This window comes from Perna viridis, chromosome 13 (genome assembly GCF_037379345.1).
Source record: "Perna viridis isolate PV_CMFRI_1.1 ecotype Kerala chromosome 13, ASM3737934v1, whole genome shotgun sequence".
NCBI lineage: Eukaryota > Metazoa > Mollusca > Bivalvia > Mytilida > Mytilidae > Perna > Perna viridis.
In genome coordinates this window covers 22,539,609-22,562,276 of record NC_142457.1, presented here as the reverse complement: position 1 = coordinate 22,562,276, position 22,668 = coordinate 22,539,609, and the positions used below count along the sequence as shown (strand labels likewise).

Here is a 22,668-nt window from a genome sequence, read left to right as displayed (position 1 = left end):
ACAACTTTATAATATGATTTAAAATGATGAATACGTGCATTTTGAAATGTGTTTCATTATTTTTGTTAAATTGAACGATAATACAAGAAGATATGGTATAATAATAAATCATATTTAATAAAGTGTAATTGCATTATAGATATATTAAAGAGTTCTTGAAAACTCAGAGTTTTTCTAACAAACACCATGGACCTCAAAACTCAAGTCACATGTGCTTGAATATTTGAATTTCCGAAAACTTTTTTTTTCATTTCCACTTACATTAAGTAGGTGTAAAGATGCTGATATCATTATCGGGAAATGTATATTGGATGCATAAAGTATTGAATTACCGAACAAAAATAAACAATGGAGCGTATCTAACAAGATTTGAAAATGAGCGTACAAGACTTATCACTTATTACATATGCAATTCCGAGTTCCAAGCACCGACTGACTTTCGTTCTGTCTTTTATTTACCGCTGCAGCCATACTATTTGAAATTATGAGGCATCTTTCAAATTATACGACAATTGACAATCGGATAAAGTCGCAGAAATCATTCACATTTTCATGACTTTGTAAGATTCCTACATATTTAAGAAGACTACTGCAGCGTCTAGAGTGAGTTTTGAACGTCAAACTCTGTTCGGAGCTGGATTCAAGACAGGTTATTTTATTTGCAGTATAATTTGCGGGAGAAAATGTACTTTAAATGTTTTTATTTTGACTTGATTTAATAGCAATATGGCTGTAAACCGTGAACAAAGAATCAGCTCCCTCCGCCTTAAATCATATTATCTGTTTCTTTTATTTTTCATTTAAAAGGTTACTTGCCTTTTTAATCTTATTTTAGAATAAACAAAATACTTGTTTTTATTCCTTAGCCTGACAGTTTAATTGTTCGCTTTATTTTCAATCCCTTCATGTTTTATTCTTGTTATTTTAAAAAAAACAAATTATGGGAATAATACTTAAGCGAAACTACTGAAGCATCTGCCAACTCATTCCTATGCAGAGAGGGTATATTCGCCATTTAAAGCTTTTGACCTTTGCTTTACAAAATATCTCCATAATATTAGTAAAATACAACGGTAATAGCTTTGTACAATTGTCATGAGCAGTGCTCATGAGTTGTGATTTTTTATCTCCTTTATAGCAGCGGCTTTGACGGTGATACGTAGAGAATCAGGAATCGGTTACAAATTGATAAGAAATGAGCATAATAGCATAACTACAAGGTCTTTACGGTGGCAGGAGTATCAACAATAAAAACTCACTGGTCATTTTCCCTCCATTATGTAACTACATCTATAACAAATTAAATGGAAATAACCAAAAAGCCATGACCACTGCCACATTACCCACTGTAGAATTGATGTAATATCTTAATTTATTTACTAAGTTCGTTTTCCATAAAACAATAATCTTATAAATAGATCGTTCATTTTCTTACACAGACGTTAAATCGTTTTGGTGCAGTTAATCTTTTATTCATGACGATAGTTATTACCACCACCTATCAGTTAAGTAAAACACTAAATGGGAATCGTATTCCGCCTTGATCAATGTCTGCAGTTTAATTTCAATATTGCTATTTTACTAGTGGTTGAAACTTACATTTAAATATAGGAAAGAATTTTTAATTGTTATAGGATATCAAGCAATACAAAAGGTAAGGTCCTTAGTAATTTCAATATTGCTATTTTACTAGTGGCTGAAACTTACATTTAAATATAGGAAAGAATTTTAATTTTTATAGGATATCAAGCGATACAAAAGGTAAGGTCCTTAGTTTTTTTAATTGATTCAATTGTTAAAAAAAACACATAAATTAAGGTACAGCGAGGCGTTGAAATGACATGGGAAGAGTAATCAAGGGAACCAAGGTTATGGCGGTAATTGAAAAATGTAAGCCAGGGACAAAGACCCGACATGGAAAACAGGCATACACAACAAAGAATATACAGTAACTAAAATCATACATACAAAGTAACAAAAGCAAATTAGCAACTCGGACTAAGTAAATTAGACTTATAATAGTTTTAGGTTTTGGGTTTGGCATTAAGGTAAATATGCGGCTCAATTGTACTTAAATAGTTAAAGGTAAAGTGTATAATTGTCCTAAAATTTGTGTGTTTTGGATAAGTTTTATGCACATATTTTAAAAGTAATTTAATGTACCAATCATATGTAGTTCGTCTGTCATACTTTGTGTGATAAAGATGTAGATTGAACTTGTTTTCCATTACCGGTAGGAAACAACTGTCACTAACTTTACTTCCTGTTTGTCTGGTACGTCGTCTGAGAGAAAGCACTTGCGTACAAACAAATTATGAAACACAAATCTGAAGTTTAAGTGGAATGACCCGTTTAATGAAAAGCAACTTAGAACCATTTTAAAAGTATGTTTGTTTGTTTTAATACATATTTAGTGTGTTTTTTATACTCATTTGTTTTAAGAGGTGACAAAAACTAAACTGTTTTTTTTTATAAAACACTGTATATATGACTTTTCCGGTGGTTGTTATTATCTACGCCCAAAAATAGTTATTATTTTATACATAGTCAAGATAAAATATGACGACATTCATTCAAGGAATGATAAATTAAAATTCATTATTGTGCGCCCAACAACGTACTTTGGTGTAACACGTTTAGGACGTTCCATTTAAGGAGGTAGACCTAGGATAAGGGACACAAATCTTAAAAATCATTGAAACGTTTGTGTTCAGTATTTTATATCAATCTCATGTAAGAATCAAAGTAACTTGGATTGATTTTATTCTGTTTCAAATGAAAGCTTGATAGGCTTTGGTGAAATTGAATATGATACAAGCATATCACTGATTTCAAGAGCTGCTTCCCTTACCCTGGGTCTACCTCTTTAAAGAATATTTAAGCTCACTAGTTATGTATACAAACTACGATTTCTTTAATAAGCCTTTTCATGATTGCCTGACGTTTTCATTATATAACCAAATTACTTCAGTTGATTCTTCAGATATGAAATCTTATAAAATTTGGTTTTTCCTTAGCATCCTATTTATACTTGTGTAAGAGTCTTTAAAGTGAAATTTTGTGCAATCTGAGATATTCCAAATTAGTGTATTAAATGTTGGGTAATCATATATATAAATACATTTGCTTTACCTAAGAAGGTCAGGAAAGACGTTTTACTGTTTCTGTTATTTAATTAGATTGTATCTCAATTATCAAGTGAAAGTTAAGATTGTAGTAACTGTTTCAATCACGGACTTCGGACTAATTGATGTTAATGGCGTCAAAACACGAAGTAAGTTATACTTGTTTTGATGAAAGAGAACCAACCAATCATATTTTTTGTTATAAATCCAATTGAATCATGCAGTTATATATCATAAAAAGGCTTATTAGTCAATAGCAAATTTAGATTTTTTAACAGATGATACATTTACATGTAAAAGACATTTATCTAAATTTAATTTACGCCTGTAAAATTCTGACTTTTATATTGATTTATATCTCGGAAGATTTCATAGAATGACACATATAATGTACGTTAACTTTTTTTTCTTTATTAGGTGAATTTCGAGTGACTTTGGAATGCATTTCAAATTTATGCACAACTGCTTTGTGAAAGTGTCTCGACAAGTACAAAGTTTTCGAGTTATTAACCATGTCAAAGTATTTCAGTCATTAGCTTAACGTATGGGAAACGTATTTCTGATCTGAAGTATTAATGTTCTCTATATCATAGCGATTTAAATCCCTGCTGAAATTACATAATCTTAACAATAACAATTTGGAGTCACTATATAGAACGTACAAAATATGTTAAGGAAATCGAAATTACGTATAATAAGAAAGAATAAATATTTGTGGGCCTACATTAAAAAAAAAACCAATCCTGGTCGAAAAAATCGAAAGACGGATGGATGGTACTCCATTTTCCTAATTTATCTTTTTTTTTCATTTACATTAAAGGCGTTTTTATAAATGAGGAAAATGGTACTTTTACCTTGTGTTACTTGTATGTTGCAGATAAAGAAATGAGAAACTTTATCGGTTGCTATGCAACCTGGAACATAACTCTAAGTAATAAAACATTTTATATTTACGGTTGTGATATTTTGTTATTGTTTTATAAAATTTACGGTTTCATCATGTCCGTAATGACGCACAAATACAAGATAAACCAGAGCACACTACAGAACTGAGAACCAAATATACAGTTACATGTAGTAATCGAGTGTTGTTACTGTCCAGGAGGAAATATTGCCCTTAAATGACAATGGAGTGTATTAGAATAATAACTCAAAGTCTTCCCTATTTCAGAAAGATATTTTAGCCATTCATGTTATGACAAATATATGCAGATGCACCATCCCTTTCAATGTTATTTCCTATTTCAATATTCAGACGAGAAAAAAATCTTCCTGTTTACCTTCTTGTAATCATTATTATTCTTGTTTGGTCAATAGTTTTCCTTTACCATCGATCTCTAAGTGTAGGTCAAGATTTTAGGCTGACTTCCTGTGTCTGTATTATCTTTAATCTCATGTTCTTTGGGGACGATGCGATGGATAAAATCCCCATGTTAAGTATATTTAACTCTATTTTGAGACATTTTTTTTATATTTTGAAACCGTGGTAACCATACAATACATCTTTACCGAAACGTATAATCCGATAGTCTTGAACTTTATACATTGTTGATAGAGAAAAAGTGTTACCTTAATATATGCGTTTCAATGTCAAAAAATCAAAGGTCACTATAATACATTTAAAACATCTTTTTAGAACGTGATTTTCAAAAGAAGGCATAGTATGTAATCGTAAACTGAAACAATGTTAATGAGAAATGTATCTTTGTTCTAGTATATGTATTGATAAATTCTAAAGATAAGGTAGACATTGTGGTCGGAAGATACCTTTTAACACTTAAAAATTATTGACATATTTATTTTAGAATATAATTTTTCCAAGGAATAACTTATGAATGTCTTATATCAGTTGTTCGTGTTAAGTGTACATTATTTCTATTTTACACCATGTTCGAGTAAATTGATGGCACTTTAATCACCATTGTATCACTAAACGGAACACGAAAGCCTAACGCCGGTGATTAATACACAATAACATGATCTAGGATTTTATTATGAAGATATCCTGTTTGACATATTGACGGATGGATTGAATACAAAAAGTAGAAAATGCTTTTTCAAATAACTACTTGAAAGTAAAATCTTTACGGCAAGATTAAATTCCCATGTATTTCTGATTTAAATATAGAATCGACAGAATATCATATACTCCAAATATGTATTCGAAAACAAATGTATATTTGTTTGTTTGGTTTTTTTGGGGGGTTTAACGTCCGGGCAGCAATATTTCAGCTATATTCCGACGATGTGCATGAAATGAATTATAAAATGCACATGAAATGATGATGAAATGAAAAAAGGATGGGACACAAGGATAACAGGGTCGACAAATTTTGATTGCCACTAGACAAAGGGAGGGATGGATAAGGTCGGGCAATGTAGCCTCCTGTGGCGGAGGGCAAAGGTTCCTACTCCTATCGAATACCACAGCAGGGTTCTTTAACGTGCGAGAAACGTGGCATCTTTCCAAACACGGTACACCACTATGGCTTTCGGTCAGATTTTCCGTATTATAGCCTGACAACCCCATGTAACATCCCGTTCCACCACCTGAGGCACGCATCCCAGTTGCTTTGTGGGCAGAGCGCCTAGCCCCCGGCTAGGTTTCTGAGCACTATTTAGTCGACTTTTACGACAAGCTTAGCGCTGCTGCAGGCCTATTCTTTTAACACCCGGATCTGCATGGGGCTCGAAAAAAATGGAATCTGAACTAACACATTACAGTCTTTGAACCGATCTGCGCAACGATTTGACGGATCGATGACTGTTGATTTATTGACCGCTGATGGATCGATGACCGGTGACCGATCTGATCGCATTTTTGTTATGTAAAATGGCGTAAGATCTGTTTGAAATAAAAGAAATTTAAAATAAAAGTATAAATTGATGTTTAAATAAATCTATTACATTATGTAATATGTGTAAAATTGACAAAGAAAACGATAAAAAGCGTAAAATACATTGACCGCTCTGTGGTCACGTGATGCGATCACCGGTTTAATGGATCAGTTTGACGGATCGATGACTGATCGGAAAGTGATCAGTGACCGATGACCGATCGCAATTTTTGTTGCACGGATCGGTTCAGGTACTGTACCAGAAAACTGAAAAATTATAGGTCACACGTGAGCAGCTGTAACTACAGTTGTAGTAGTCTTTCTATAGTTATTAAAGCGATAGGTCATTTGATAACACGTGTACGTACTTTAGAGTTTTGCTGCCTATTTGGTCTAAGAGGGCGTGGCATTCTTAAGATTGTCAGAATTCTAATGGTCTCGACCAATTTAAGACATGCAGACACTTTCATGAATCTGCATACAAATCGATCATCACTTCAGTTTTAATTTTCTATACGCTTTCTTCGTTTCCGTTAAGTATTCCGTGTTATCGAAGGTAAAATCATTAAATTGATTGTGGTAAAGATATGCTTTCCATCATTAGTGGCTTGATTGCGGTAAGGTAGATATACTTACCATCACTAATGGCATGTCTGTAAAATAGAAAATAACAGCTTCAAAAGTAAACACACAACATATGCAATGTGTCAAAAGTGTAAACGTGTTGTACTCAAATGACATGCATACACATTTATGCAGACCGCCTTTTTTTCAAGTTTGATTTTAACTAATGTTTTTGTTTTTGTTTTGTTTTGTTTTTTTTGTTTTTTGTTTTTTTGTTTTTTGTTTTGTTTGTTTTTTGTTTTTTTTTGTGTTTTTGTGTTTTTGTGTTTTTGTTTTTGTTATTTTGTTTTTATTTGTTGTTTTTGTTGTATCTTTTTGTTTCATTTTTGCTTTGTTTCTTTTTTTTATTTTGTTTTATTTTGTCTTATTAGCCGGAGGGGTCTTTGTGACTATAATTTGCTATGTAAGTATCATTTTTAATATATTTTATGCAAAAAGTCATATTGGTCGTATAAGCGATCAACTGTCGATCAGCGAGATTGACAGTTTCCAGTTAGGAGATCAACTAGAAGAATTAATCCGATCTCAAAACAGAAGTTCGTACGAAAAAAGTAAAACATATGGATGGGACATTTACCAACATTTTAAACAACTGTTTTTTCAAGAATTGTAATACACAATTAAACAGCATCGAAGGTAAACAATATCTTCATTCTTGTAGACCATGTATGGGTTTCGTAAAAAGTAAGTTTTCTCCATATTCTTTAAACTTCCTAAAAAATTAAATTAAAATAAATTGGTTTTTCAATTTGAAAAAAAAATTGAGATAAAGCTCAATTTAAGACGTTTTATTTAACAGGATCCCAACCATTTTATAATTGAAATCCCCACCAGCCGGAAATGACATCACGCTCATATGCCAACAGTTAATAGACATCTGTCACTAGCTGATCACATCGAACCCAAGTTGAAGGGCGATAATTTAAAGTATCAAAATTATCCCTTGCATAATTTATTTTAGGACCTTACTTTTTCTGTTATCGTTTTGAGAATCGATCGATACATTGTAAAATCAATATGCGATACAAAATAATAAATGTTCGAGTAATTGAGTGCCACAAATTAGCAAAAATCATCAAATTCTGCGATTATTCTTCGTATTAAGTAAGTTTACAGATGACATTTTACTCATCTGTGTATGTAATACTTGATGGGTGATAATTTAATTCCATGGAGAACTGACATAATTATGTTTAAAGGCTAAAAATACAGCTCTCACATTCCATCATTCTCCATTCCGCATAGCCCAAACCATTTTTTTTCTGAAATTCCGCACTGCCTAGAAGAAAATCCAAAATCCTCATAAAATCCCAGATGCATGATTTATTTCATATTTTCTTACACATAAATACGTTTCCTAGTTCTCCCTTTCTCGATACAGATAAATTCCTATCCCAATTCCAAATATCGTTATTCCCAATTCAGTCAATAAGTCATTAAAATCGTTACAGAAATTAAATTTTTCAATTACAATGGTCATAAAATAGATCATTTTCAGTGAAATTCCCTGACATCTGTTGATACTTTTCTCTTCAATTCACCTGCATTGTGATACCAGAATGGAATTAACAAGGTAAAATACGATCGATATGTCATGAACTCAAATAAACATATTCAATCTCATCAGCCAAAGATTAAATATTATAAACCCGTATATCAGCACCTCATGCTTATCATCGATAAGGTGTGCATAAATAAGCTATGTAGATACGAGGACAGTAGACGCAGCAGTTTTTTTTTTGTTTGTTTTTGTTTTTTTGTTTCATATTATTTATCTGATTGACTGTATGCGTCCGTGATTCATTATGAATATGTCTTTTATTTAGGTATTTGTTTTTTTTCTGTTTGTTTTGTTATTTTTTTCTGTTTGTTTGTTTGTTTGTTTTAATGGTTTCTTTAATATTGTGGTTTTTTAGTATGCTAAAGATTTACCTAAGACCTTTAGTGTATTCAACCGAATGTTAGATACTAGTTTTTAATCAAGAATTGTAAAATTTGCATGTCTTTTAGCTATCAATTTGAAGTTACGTTTTGTTCTTGTGATTTTTTACCTTTGCTCTCTTGGTGACATTATTATGATATGCTGCACTTGCTCTTTACGCCTCTTTTATGCTACAAATAATATTAAAGCGCCATGCAAATAAATTAGGTTTTATTTAATCCATGCAGTGCATAAAAAGTGTATTGCTCTTTTTCATTTTTTTTCATCAATTTCCCAACATGATATGAAACGCAAAAATATTAACTTTGCTACATTTTGATATTGTCTGTAAAGTCACATCGCTAAGAAAAAAATCATTGAATTAGATATTATCAATTCATGTATTTCTTCCCTGTAAAGGAGTAAAAGATTCTGGCTATTCACCAATCACTTTTATCATTGAAATTGAAGGTAATCGCAATGACAGAATATTGAAGTTTGAGTTGAAAATAATACAAACGTGAAAAATAAAAAATATGCAATAAATGTATTTTTTTCTGTAATTTCATAACTATTTTATTCAAACAGGGGCGGATCCGGGATGTGAGTTTGGGGGGGGGGTTATTGAATTAAATGCCGTGCAAAGCTTGGCAAAAATATCATTGAATGAAACTTGTGGTGAAAATTTTTTTTCTCACCGATTTAGGAGGGGGGGCCTCTTGGATCCGCGCCTGGTAAAACTTTTTCACACCGAATCGTAAATATTCAAAAAACTTTCTAAAGTTAAAGAAATGTTAAACAGCAGTATAATAACATGACACATTTTGCCAAAAAAGTTTTGTAAATATATTTTTATTGTGATTTTATCGATAGTAAAATTACACAGCTAAAGTAATGGGTGGTTTCATACTTTGCTTCACCCTCTGCCTGACTTTTAAAGGGACTGACACTTTAATTCATGCATCATTACCAATGTTACCTACTGTAGCAGAGTAGTCCAATCACTGAACTTGTTATCACCGTTTGTGGTTTAAGCCTAGCATGGGTTTAGCCTTGTGGTTTCATCGATTTTTGAGCATAGAATATCAGACTTTCCAACTCCTAAAATTTTCGTGGTAATGCAATAATCGTATCTTAGCATATCGATCGAAAATCAAGACCGATGACTTGCTTATCATAGCTTATGTTATATTAACTCATATAACACCTATCTTGATGGAATCATCGAAGTTTAATGAAATTTATCCTAACTTATTTATCAAACAAACCATGTTTCATTGTGCTTTTAAATAAAACAATTATCTATGTACATTGTTGTCTCGTTTCTTTTAACTTATCCAAGTGTGCTGCAAAGTTCAAAGTTTACAATTCATATAAATGTGATATATGGTTCAATGCTTTTACACTTTTGCCACAATTAACAGTAATTCTTTAAAGAAAATTTATATAGTTCACAGTAAACAATTTGCTGATTTGTGCTTATTCCAAATCCTGTAGAGACATACCAATCGAGACAAGTTGCTTACAATAGTGACAATTACCAGCTGCCATTTTGTAATTAAGTTCATAGCTTTTTCAAATTAAGTAACAGTCTTTATGAACATCAGACAGGTAGTGGTTCGTGCATGTTAAAAACCCACCGAATTCATTTATTGCTAATTCAAAAACAGCTATATACCAAATTACCAGTCTCAGTGAATCATACGTTTGTTAAAATATCGAGATGAAAAATATATTGAATATGTATGAAATTAGCACTTTGCAAAAGTTATGGTTCATGATTTGGTTTGATTTGGTTGATTTTATTAGGATACGAATGTTTTAGTTTAAAATAAAATTCAGATCTTAATACTAAAAACTGTCCTTACGTGAAAAATATAACATATAAATTCTAATTAGGTATCGTTTGTTCGGTTTGTTTTCGTACACCATGAATCACTTCTACCATAGGTATGGATTGGAATTTAAACGAATTAATTTTCAACAAAATACAGTCACAGAATTTGTGTATACTCAAAGTAACATTTGCCAGTACAAATATTACCACAAGATCGCTAAAGCATAGAAGAAAGTAGTAAAGGCATTTCATTAAACTGTTTTAAGTTGCACTCAAACTGAAAAACATTCAAAATGTGATTCATGGGTGAAAAGCCTACATATTTTTATTTGTGATATTTTGTTTCAATTTCCATAGTAAATAGAACTTAACATTCGGATTTTCATAGATACTGTGTTCTTACGATATAAAAATTATGTAGAATGCAGTGTATATTTCAAAATTAAGGGAGATAACTTTGTAGATGATACTCAAATACAACAGAATATATAGGATTTTCAATGTTGATTATCTTTTAAGAGCAGATAGATTTGAGTGAATAGTTACACATTTCAAAATAAAGACCCATAACACAACTTAATTACAAAAATAAAAATGTGTAGCCTCTTTGGGGTTTGTTACATTTTAAAGATTTTGCATGATATTTACACAATCTACAACTTAAACTGTGCGTATTTTTGAGTTATATGTCCCTAAACGCCTAAGGTCCTTCGTGCAAGTCAATTCTAAACTTCGATATATCAAACTTGATGATTATCATCCGCCATGCTTAGCCCAGATTGCGAGGATTGATGACAGCTGCATCGCAATATTAGCGGTAAACTGAAATCGTGACTTAAATTTTGAAAAGCTAGATAATGATATTTTATTGAAGATCTGACGGATATATGTACACGGTGATTGCCATGAGTGGTTTCCATTCAAAAGGAGCATTTGTTTTAATTAAAGGACAAATAGATTGATTGTAAGCAATATTTCAGATATATATTCCGGCGATGAACATGAAATGGATGATAAAATGGACACGAAGTGATGATGACATGACAAATGGGATGGGACACAAGGATAATAGGGTCGACAAATTTCGATTGCCACTAGAAAAATGGAGGGATGGGTAGGGTCGGACAATTTAGCCTCCTGTTGCCGAACGTAAAAGTTCCTACTCCTGTCGAATACCACAGCAGGGTTTTTTACGTGCGAGGAACGTGGCATCTTTCCAAACACTACGGTTCACCACTATGGTTTGCTGTCCGGTTTTCCGTATTATAGCCTGACAACCCCAGCATGTAAGACGCCAGGGGTACCCCATTTCACCACCTGGGGCACACAACCCAGTTGCTCTGTGGGCAGAGCGCCTAGCCCCCGGCCATGTTTCTGAGCACTATTTAGTCGCCTTTCACGACAAGCTTAGCGCTGCTGCATGCCTATTCTTTTGGCACCCGGACCTGCACGGGAAAAAGTACGAATAAACCATACAGTTTAATAAATTGTCCAACAACAAATTTCCTCCAACGATCCTCTAACCCTTGCCTGATTTAACTAGATATATATGTAGGCATGAACATAACCTATTTTCAATTAGCGGTTAACTGTTATTGTAAACGTTTTAGAATTTGCGGTGTACTAATTTTCGCCATTTTCGGAAACCACGAAAATTCGCGACGGAGAAAATTAGTATATTTTCAGATATTATATAAATGGTGTATAAACTTGTTGTATATTTTTGTCAATTGTTTCTCTTGACCATCGATTTCTAAGTGTAGGTCAAGATATGAGGCTGACATCACAGTGTCTGTAGTATCCTTCATCCTAAGTTTTTTGGGGTAGTTGCAATGTATCAAATCTCCGAAACTAGGATTGTTTATCGATAATGCGTCATCTATATAGCAGAAACTGAGATTAAAGGATCTAACTAAACAAAGCCCTTTCTTTCAGATCAGATCAGTTATAAAGTCAGCCTCATAAGAGTGACGGAATAGGTCAAAATATAACTAAATATAATGCATACAAGACTCAAAAGTGTTTTGATTATCTTATTGACAGAATTACAAAAACAAAATATGTTGAACCAAATAAAAAAAAAAAAAAACGGTCGTAGGGAAGTGCTTTCATTATATAGTGAGCAAACGCAGCAGGTTGTAGCGAGAAATATTGGGGTAAAAGTTTTTTTTTCTTGTCTGATTTGAGGTTATTATTTGGTGCTTAAATACATTTCGCAACAACAAGTAAGAATACTATTTATGATTTTGTTTTGTTATTGACAGATATACGAAGTACACTGTTTTCATACTTCTTTTTATAATTAAAGATATGACGGGAAGCGAGATTTTATTTTTACATTTATGATACAATATAACCATGTTTTAACTGAATAAGATAATTTCACATATTTTGTACATAAATGTTCGTGCCTGTTTAACTGTTAATGAATATGCTTCGCCTTCTACATGTAAAATGTATTGCGAAGAAATTAACGTTTCGGTTTCAAGTACTACACTGATGGTTCACCCAGGGAATTAAAATTCACTCCCTGATTCATCATACCTTTCTGGTGCAACTTCAGAGGACGTTTTTATCAATTGAATAGTATTTTTTTTAACTGGCATTTGTATTAAATTTTATTCTGTCAAATCCAATTCATGTTATATATGCTTGAAATGTAAGCTAACAGAATAAACCTTTGCAATATACAGAATTATATGCAATAAAATTATTCAATCTGTCCAACCTCTGCGCTAACGTCTTTGCTAAAAAAAATAAGATCAACAAATGTGCAAAATGCTATAAAACGTATTTTCGTTTGCACATTTTAATTACTTACATATGCGTCTCCAATCTGTAAATTTGACTCCTACAACCGCTGCTCACTGTTAAGCTTCCCAGGTAGTGAATTGGTTTAAATTATAATACTTATAGTCGATTTATGCTCAGTTGGAAGAGTAATCAAGGGAACCAAGGTTATAGCGGTAATCAAAAGAATGTAATCCAGGGACAAAGACCAGACATGGAAAACAGGCATACACAACAAAGAACATAAAGTAACTAAAATCATACATACAAAGTAACAAAAGTAAATGAGCAACTCGGAAAGTCAAAATTTGTGACAATTCAATTCTATAAACTTCCTTATACCATATACCATCCCAAATTCACCATTCCCATTGTTTCCATCTCCATTTCCGAACGGGACTTCCCTATAGAACCCCCTCCCCAAGCTTATTTCCATTGGCACACCCCCCATGACACCAAACCCCCAGTCATGCCATAAAAAACACATTTTCAAAATTGCAATGCGTTATATATTTTATTAATTTTTTCATCGACGATACTGGTACACTTAGGTCACCTAAGCATTCACCTGTACAGTAGCCGTAAATGTCTTACTTGAAGTATATTAGCTATTAAAAAATAATTGAAGTGCACAAAGAGAAGAAATACTATACCCTAAACAATTCTGCAATATTTGTTTAAGATTAGTTTTGTATCCACAGTTGACGTAAGGAGATAACTGTATTGACTCTGAAGATTTAAAGGCATCAAATCTTAACTGACGGCAACAAACTTTCAAATCCGATACAGTTATTATCTCTGTACTAATTTACTGTAAAGTATAAAATTGAAATTCTTTTCAAGTACATCTGCCTAGCGTAAACACTGGGGCAGTCAATTGCGGACTTAAAACCGTTAAGATTACGATATCATTTTATCAAATTCCACGTACAAAGAATGATGCACCAGAATATCATTGATGGGTTATTAATATGAATTTTAATGAAGTTTGATTTTCGTCGAAAAAGTGATTTTAGTAGTCATTACAAAACTTTGCGCTATCATTGATCTGAAAGTTAAGAATGGGGTCACAATGATTTTTGGTAATTTTCATCACGTCATACCTTACGGCTTAATACACACTTTCGAGTTTTGTAAAATTGACATGCTAAGAATTATTTCGTCGTCTTGTCGGACGTTTTCAAAGAACACGTGAACTTCTTTATATTCTTCGTTTCGTGATCTCACGTAGTTAGGATGCACTCTGAATTATTCTGTCTATATTATTTATATTTCATATCATGAATGTTTAAGAGACTTTATCTCAACGTTAGATGTATTTCACAGCTGTAATTATTTGATGTCAACAACAAATTTTAAACATTGTAAAAGAATACTTCCGTTTCAGGACATGCTCTTTAAGAATTTCTTGTGATTCAATAGTGTTTTATCAATAAAGATAACAAAGAGGCAAACTCTTTCATATTCTTAAACATTTGAATGTTTTGGTTACTTGATGTAATAGGAAGCGTGTGACTTTCACTTTAGTTGCAACAATAAGGAGGTAGACCAAGGGACACAACAAATCATTGGAACGTTTGTATTCAGCATTTTACATCAATATCATTTAAGCATCAACGTAACCTTGACTGATTTAATTCTGATTCGAAGGAAAGCTTGAAAGTCTTTGGTGAAATTGAATATGTTACGAACATATCAATGATTTCAAACATTATGCCCCTTACACAAGGTCTACCACCACCCCCCCCCCAAAAAAAAAAGAAAAAACAAAAAAAAAACAGCAATATAAACATCATAAGCAGTAAATGAAGTGTAAATGGTGCTTAATTTAGTCACATGCGCTTACAAAAAAAAACTTATAAAATATTTAACGATGTTTGAACAATAAGGAACAGAAAAAAAACTTTTCTGTCAATTTCAATATTGGGAAAAATACTAAGCCATCAAGCAGACGGACGAATCAGAGACCTCAGATACATCAGAATCTCCAAAGACGTGATGAAGAATAAAAAAGAAACCGGAGAAAATTCACATACACCAAGTAAACACGGAATAAAATTATATAAAATACGAAAACAATTAAAGAGGATAAAGGTCAGGTTGAATACCACAGATACATAATTGCGCTATTGTAAGACTAATCAAGGAATCCAAGATTCTAGCGGAAATCAAAAGAATGTAATCCAGGACAAAGATCAGACATGGAAAACAGACTCACACACACAACAAAGAACATACAATAACCTAATTAATACATCTAAAGTAACAAAAATAAAAGAGCAACTTACACTCCACTAAAAATCAAATATAAAAATGACATTTTGGGAAAACATATTAGATATGTCTTTGATTTGTTTTGTTTTATTTTGTTTTGTTTTTTGTGTTTTGTGTTTTTGGTGTTTTTTTGTTTTTGTTTTTTTGTGAAGGGGGGTTTTCTTTTGTTTTTAGTTTAGTTTTTTTTTCTAGTTTTGTTTTCTATTGTTTGTTATTTTATTTAAATTATATTTAACGTGATCGTTATCATTTTTTCCTCTTTTATTATAATTTTTTTTCTATTTTATTTATTTATTTATTTATTTTGTTTCTTCTTATTTTCTGGTTGTATGTTATTTTCCTTTTTCCAGTCCAGAAAAGTTCGTCGTGGTAACACCTTTAAACACGTAATTTTTGTCTCATAGGCAATCAAGATTGAAGAAAAAGAAGAATTCATTGGCTTCAAAACATTAAGAGGTAGGTTTATCATTGGTGGCAAAATTTTTTTTTCCTTTTTTTTGAACTGTGTGTGCATTTGAACATCTTAAAGTCACACTTAATTGTTTCACGACTTAAGTCTTAAATTGCAAAAATAAAATTAAGAAATGACATTATGAAATAGAACTTTTCCACAAAGTATTTTAAAATAGGTAAAATATGCTACTTTTTGACATTATTGTTAATGTTTTATGGCCCAACACCTTTTCATAAAACAATGATACACAATATTGTTTTGAACACAAGATATCAAAATAACTGTTATGGGTAATGTAAGGATTACATACTTTTTATAATAACTAACTACATTTAAGGATTTTTGAGGAATTTGCCCCATATCTAAAAAAGTGGTTCTTATGACGTCTAATTATAGGTCATCGCATCAAATGTAAGAAAACTGATTTTAAAATACATGTAAATGAAGTTAAGATACCATTTTTAACATTAGCCAATATTTGGATTTACAACGAATGAGATATATAATGGTGTTTTTTGTCAGCTTTAAATGCTATTGCCCCAACCTCCTGGACAATGTTTTAAACTTTAAAGTGTCAAGTTAAACAATACTTTCTTTAAAAAAAGATAGCCGACGCGGTAAAATTTGTTCTTTTCAGGTATAATTTTCTAAATTTCATTCAGGAAATAACACATGGCACGTAATTTCAATTTTCGATACCGCTTTTTAACACCATTAAGTTATGAGTATTTGGTCTATCGGAAAAAAGAATTGCGATCAGGTGACTTTTTGTTTCCATGGAAGTGCGTCTTTAACTCAAAGGGTAAAAGCGAAACTGCGTCAAAAATGTTCTGATTAATAGCAAGGTATTTTATAACATAATTATGATTTTTAAGGGAGATAAATCTAATGTGACTCTCACTAATCATATAAATATTTTTTGGCAGATACAAATGCTGCTTTTAGTATTTATATTGCATGTATCGTTAATGCAGCATAGAAAATCATAATTTCGCTATCTTTCAATTTCATTTCCTTAATTTAAAACACTCTTTGTAAAGTGAATAATATGTTACAAATGTAATTTTAAATGATTGGTTCACGGAATGTTTTTTTAAACAAATTTTGATAAAATGTTTTAGCGTCTGGAGTGATCGATCTAGATTATAAATATTTGGTGGTTTCAAGAGAAAACGAAGTTTCTCCTATTAAATTTAAACAAAACGAGAAAGTGCTACAGCAATTAAATTCTGTGTGATCGATTGTTCCAAAGCGTTTGCTGTCAATGGAAAATGGAACTTTAAACCAACAAAGACGATGAAAACGTATGATATTAGTCTTCGTTTCTAATGCCTGCTACTATTGTATCAAAAATAGCATTACATCATCACAGATATTAAATGTTATATATAATAAAGCTACGAAATCGTTAAAGTTTGTATGAACAATTATTTGCCTCTTGAATGGATGAGTTAGCTATTTCAATGATATGACCCTTAGAAATAGTAATCATGGTTGTTTTTTTTACAACCACTGTGGTTATGCCCTGCTTGTAGACCAAAAATCCTCAAGTGTATTCACCAACCAAGTAGTCAGACTTTTATGACCACGAATCATATCATACATTTTTAAATATAATATACAGAGTAATATTGTAAAGCTATCAAAAATACTGAGACATTACGTCATGCATTGCCCATGGTATATCATAGGTATGATAATTGTGGGCTCCTATTTTGAAAGTTGTTTTAGTACCTTTCCTACACAAATATTTTTGTATTTAGATTTGACTACTTATTTGATTAAAATATGGTGATGAAAGTTTGCTCCTTGAACAACTCATCGAAAAGTGTTATATTTATATTGATTGGTACTTTAGTATTTAAATATTAAATTGGTGTTAAAATTGATCATGTAATCAGTCAAACCGGTTAAAATCATGCAAACGGTTGTCAAGCTTTATAAAATTCATGGGTTTACTGTCAATATGTAACATATTAAAGTGATCTCTGTGTTATCATGACGCTTTCGTTCTGTTTGATCAAAGTAGATGAAGCTCTTAAGGATATGAACTTCCAATTTATACTATATACCCTTCCCCCTTTCTCCCTATCCCCTTTGCACATACAGAATTGCCCACTCCACAAATAGATATCCCCATACAATCCCAAAGCATTTTTCCTTCTTTAATATTAACATTATTTAGTTGTTTATTTTTACATACATCAACTTTTCAAATGTTATTTTCAATTACATTTGATATGATTTTGTATATAAATAAATACTTTCAGAACTTATTTTTCCATATTACCCAAATCAAAATTATTATCTCCCATAAAATCTCTATTCTCGATACCCCGTGTACTTTCTAATATTAAGTTTTTCTTTCTTTATTTGTAGATCAAGATTAAACATGAAAACAATCAATATTTCATCGATTGAAAATAACACCGTCCAAAATATATCTGTAACTCAGGGAGTATTCATTGTTGATCATACGGTTAGTAAATTTCATTGATTTATCCATATATTAATATATCCCTATCCATATACATCATTAACACATATCTGCAATATGTGTGTATGGTACGACCTTCTTCTAGCCCAAATATTTAAGTAGCTTTCCAAATAAGAATCATGGCTTCTCTCTTTGAGGAGATAAAAACTACATATGAATGTACTGTAGAATTCAAAATTGAAGGGGGATAACTCAGAAATGACACTACGATACACTAAAAACTATTGGAATTTCAATGTGGATTATCTCCTATTAGGAGACAGATTGACATAAATATTTCATCGTATAGGCCTATAAATCAACTTAATAACACAAATAAAAATGCAGTCTCTTTTAACTATGTATCACATGTTACATAATGTGCATAATTCTTACAAAGACTACTACATCAGTACATTTACCTTCCTCAAAGAGTAATCAAGGGAACCAAGGTTATAGCGGTAATCAAGAGAATGTTATCCAGGGACAAAGACCAGGCATGGAAAAAAGACATATACAACAAACAACATAAAGTACCTAAAATCATACATACAAAGTAAAAAACGCAAATGAGCAACTCGGACTCCACTAAAAACTGAGAGCGTGGATTATATGCATCGTTAGGGTAATTTAGGTAAAAAGGTATACGAAAAATGTTGTTGATTCATATTTCGGCAGACGTTAAGTGGTCCACAAAGTGCTGAACACCAGATTAAATATTTTTCGGAATTTTTGTTAACGCTTTTAAGGAGGTAGAGCTAGGGTAAGGGACACAACTCTTTAGAATTATTGGAACGTTTGTATGTATTCAGGCTCTTTGTATCAATCTCATGTAAGCATCACAGTAATTTGGATTGATTTCCTTATGTTTCAAGTGAAAGCTTGAAAGGCTTAGGTGAAATTGAATATGATACAAACATATCACTGATTTTTAGAGTTATGCTCCTTACCCAAGACACGCAGCCAAAATACAATAAAATTATTACATCGCAAAAACTACCAAACATACGGTATATACACGGTTTAAGTTTGTTATGTAAGTTTATAAGTAATAATACTGGATCTATGCATGACAGAATAACGTGAAAACGTCTTTATATGGGATTTATTTCGGATAAAAACGTTATTAAGACGTGTAACTGAAATCCATGATGCCCCGACGACAACTTGACTGTTAGTGAAAAGACCTTGTTTATTTTGTTTAAGGTGCAATTCACACACGTTAATGTTCAATTATCATATACATGAAATAATCCTTGTATAATACCTATGTTTTTTTAAAGCATGTGTATACAACAACATCCCTGAGACGATTTTGGACAAGACATGTATAAGAGCAAATAAACTTCACTAAAGCATTTTTTTTTCAGCCCAATAACTGGATAGCACTAGTGATGCTCATTGGAATTCTGTTTTTTAACGTTTTGTTGATTGTGTTGTTGCTAAGAAGACAAAAGAGGTCTAGAATGGCATTCTTTGTACAAAACTTAGCCTTTTCAGGTGAGACTTTCTCAACTAGTAGTAAATCATACTTTGTATCTATACTAATTATGTTGTATAGATGTGAAATTAAAAAGAGTGTGTATCCATGTTGTAGTTGTTTAAATGATTTATGAAGGTCTTTCCCAAATGGGAAAACAATTTCTCTTATTCGTTGATATCTTGAAAACTTATCGAATCAATCTGAAATCGGTTGCAATACACAAACAGAAATAATGAATAAACATAAGCATGTTTTCTGCTATCAAACCGTACGGAAGTTATACAAAGTATCCCTAGAAATATCATACTTAAGTTATGAAACTTTATTTTGCGAGAATCAGAAGTCAGAGAGATATGGGACTTTCCCCAATGAACTTCGGTTGATGTGAAGTTTCATTTGCACCCAAGGTCAAAGGTCACAAACTGCTAAAAATCTTTCTCACTGTAAACTTCAGAATTTCGTATTGATAATAGAATAGGTGCATACATGCTGCATATGAAATGACCTTGATTATTTTTGAGCCAAGGTTTACAACTCATCTACCTTCCCTTCATAAGTTTTGACATTTTGATTGTTTCAAAGAGCAAGGTATGTGACCGTGACACTGCAGTATGACCTTTATATTGTGATGATGTTGAAGGCCAAATGATTCTTAGGTGTATGGTAGCAGTCCCATGTCTATACGATTTCTGATTCTAGAGTTTATAATTGCATCAATTTAATATCTATTATACAACCAAATATGAAATTTTCTTTTCGTTTGGGTACCAAGTTACGTGGTTATCCAAACCCACGAATACCACGAAAATAGGTACCACACAAAGGAAAATACTGTGATAGTAGTCATTCAGCTCGACATGAGCTTTGAAATTGTTTATTTTTTGTTGTATATGATCTAAAAAAAAGGTATTATACAGATTTGAGATATCCTGTGCTGTTTTTGATATATTGGTATCTTTTTTTGATTTATTTTTAGATATTTGTGTTGGATTATTCTACCTGCTACCACAACTCTTGTTTAATTATTTCGTTCTTTCATTTTGGAATAACGCCTTATGTAAGGCATTCGGATATTTACACATGATGTCATTTCACGTATCTACAAACGCTATTGTTGTTTTAACGATAGACCGTTTATTTGTGATTCAATTTCCTTTATCCACAATATCGAAGAGAAGAAGATATCGATACGGGCTAACATTGACTGCATGGATACTTGGTATTCTGTCTAGTATTCCGTATGGGATATTTTATAGGACAATTGGTATAAGTTGTCACAATACTAATACATATATAGAGGTGAGTGCAACATTCCAAATACGGGTTAGACAAGGGAAATGAAAATTTTGTATTAAGGATTTGGGTTTGTATCAGGAATTACGGGAAATCAGTATAGAAACATTTTTTTTTCTTAAAAATAAACTGATTCACTAAAAACACCGAGTTTACATTTTATTTTTTTAAATTTAAACGTAGAAGACTGAACCACGTTATGGTCAATAAATACATAGTTTTGTGCGATGTAGACCGGGACCGCGCATATTTATATTGTTAAGCATATCCTAATGATTTTGATTTTTAACCATATATATAATATCAAAATTAAATTCGAACCGAACAAAATAATATAAATGAACATTGCTATCAGATCCAACACGTGAAACAGCTGACACAGGAAGTCACTTTTTTATCTAGAATTTTTCTTTTCCGACAATAATTGGGAAGAGTCACTTAACAAAATCACCAACAAAACCCTGATAATATTGGTAACATGAAACAAATATCAACGAAGCATGTGAATTTTTTTTTATTCCAGAGTTAAATCCTCAATTTTTTCTTGGTATGACTTACCATATTTTGGTTATTCACGTATACCTTTTTTAATTAATTTTTCGCTGTTTTCAGCATTTAAAAAAATGTTAATTGTGTTGTGACGTATTGGCGTGAGACATTTCAAGACTGAAATCACCGAATATATTTCACAATGAGATTTATCGTATTGTTTATTACACAGGAAACAAATGATAAGTCACTGCTATCTGTGCAGTAGTACAGATATTGTAGTACAACTTGTTCTTCATAAAGTATCCTTTTTATTCCATGTTTTTAGTTTGTACCTCTGTTACTGCTTCTCTGTCTTGCAACCAAATTTTCTATCCCGCAGTGAAACTCAAGGATTGTTTTAAACATTATTCTGACATAAAGATGAATTATAAGGAAATGATAGAGCTGACATATCACATGACATCAACAGGTGTTTTATTATCATTTGTATTGTTTCATTTCAGGCAGAATTATGGATTTCATCATCATTACTTATATTTATACCCGTCGCTGTCATAGTCATCAGTTACTGTATGATGGTAAAACACATACAGAAAAGAAACAGCGGATTTTTTTCCTTGCAAACAAAAGGTTAGTTGGGCATTTCAATGACAGATCAAATAAAAAGCAAGAACACGGACCTGTTGTAACGGTGTGCTAACTGTCTTTAGATTGTTTAAAAATACTAGTCAAGGTGTAATCAAGGAAACCAAGGTTATAGCCGTAATCAAAAGAATGCAATCCAGGAACAAAGACCAGACATGGAAAACAGACATACACAACAAAGAACACAAAGTAACTAAAATCATACATACAAGATGCTCATAAAATGTCTTTTTTAGGGTACATCAGTGAGGAAAGGAAACCAATGACAAAGTGATTTAATCGGTTCTTTCAATTCAGATCGATACACTATAACCATTGACGAGTTCTTAATAACGAGCATAACACTTTTTTTAATTTGATCTTCAAGCAATATAACCCTCTTCCAGATGTACAAAACACGGTTAAAAAAATAGGTTT

The 22,668-nt window shown here is 31.8% G+C and overlaps 1 protein-coding gene across 9 annotated transcripts in view; it reads left to right on the top strand.

Moving 5' to 3' along the window:
• The window catches only part of LOC148600013 (cardioacceleratory peptide receptor-like), a 74,516-nt gene that overhangs the window by 49,471 nt on the left and 2,377 nt on the right, over nucleotides 1-22,668 (top strand). For 3 of the 9 annotated variants that reach the window (XM_088557143.1, XM_088557149.1, XM_088557152.1), the window contains exons 2-6: nucleotides 15,759-15,864; nucleotides 18,242-18,341; nucleotides 19,709-19,838; nucleotides 20,798-21,120; nucleotides 22,110-22,236. In XM_088557143.1, coding sequence (XP_088413269.1) covers nucleotides 18,255-18,341; nucleotides 19,709-19,838; nucleotides 20,798-21,120; nucleotides 22,110-22,236 — 667 coding nt within the window. In that variant the 5' untranslated portion in view covers nucleotides 15,759-15,864; nucleotides 18,242-18,254. Of the gene's footprint in view, nucleotides 1-1,415; nucleotides 1,655-1,741; nucleotides 1,762-2,237; nucleotides 2,385-15,758; nucleotides 15,865-18,241; nucleotides 18,342-19,708; nucleotides 19,839-20,797; nucleotides 21,121-22,109; nucleotides 22,237-22,668 lie in introns of those variants that run through there. The other 6 variants (XM_088557145.1, XM_088557146.1, XM_088557147.1 and 3 more) reach the window with 6 other exon arrangements.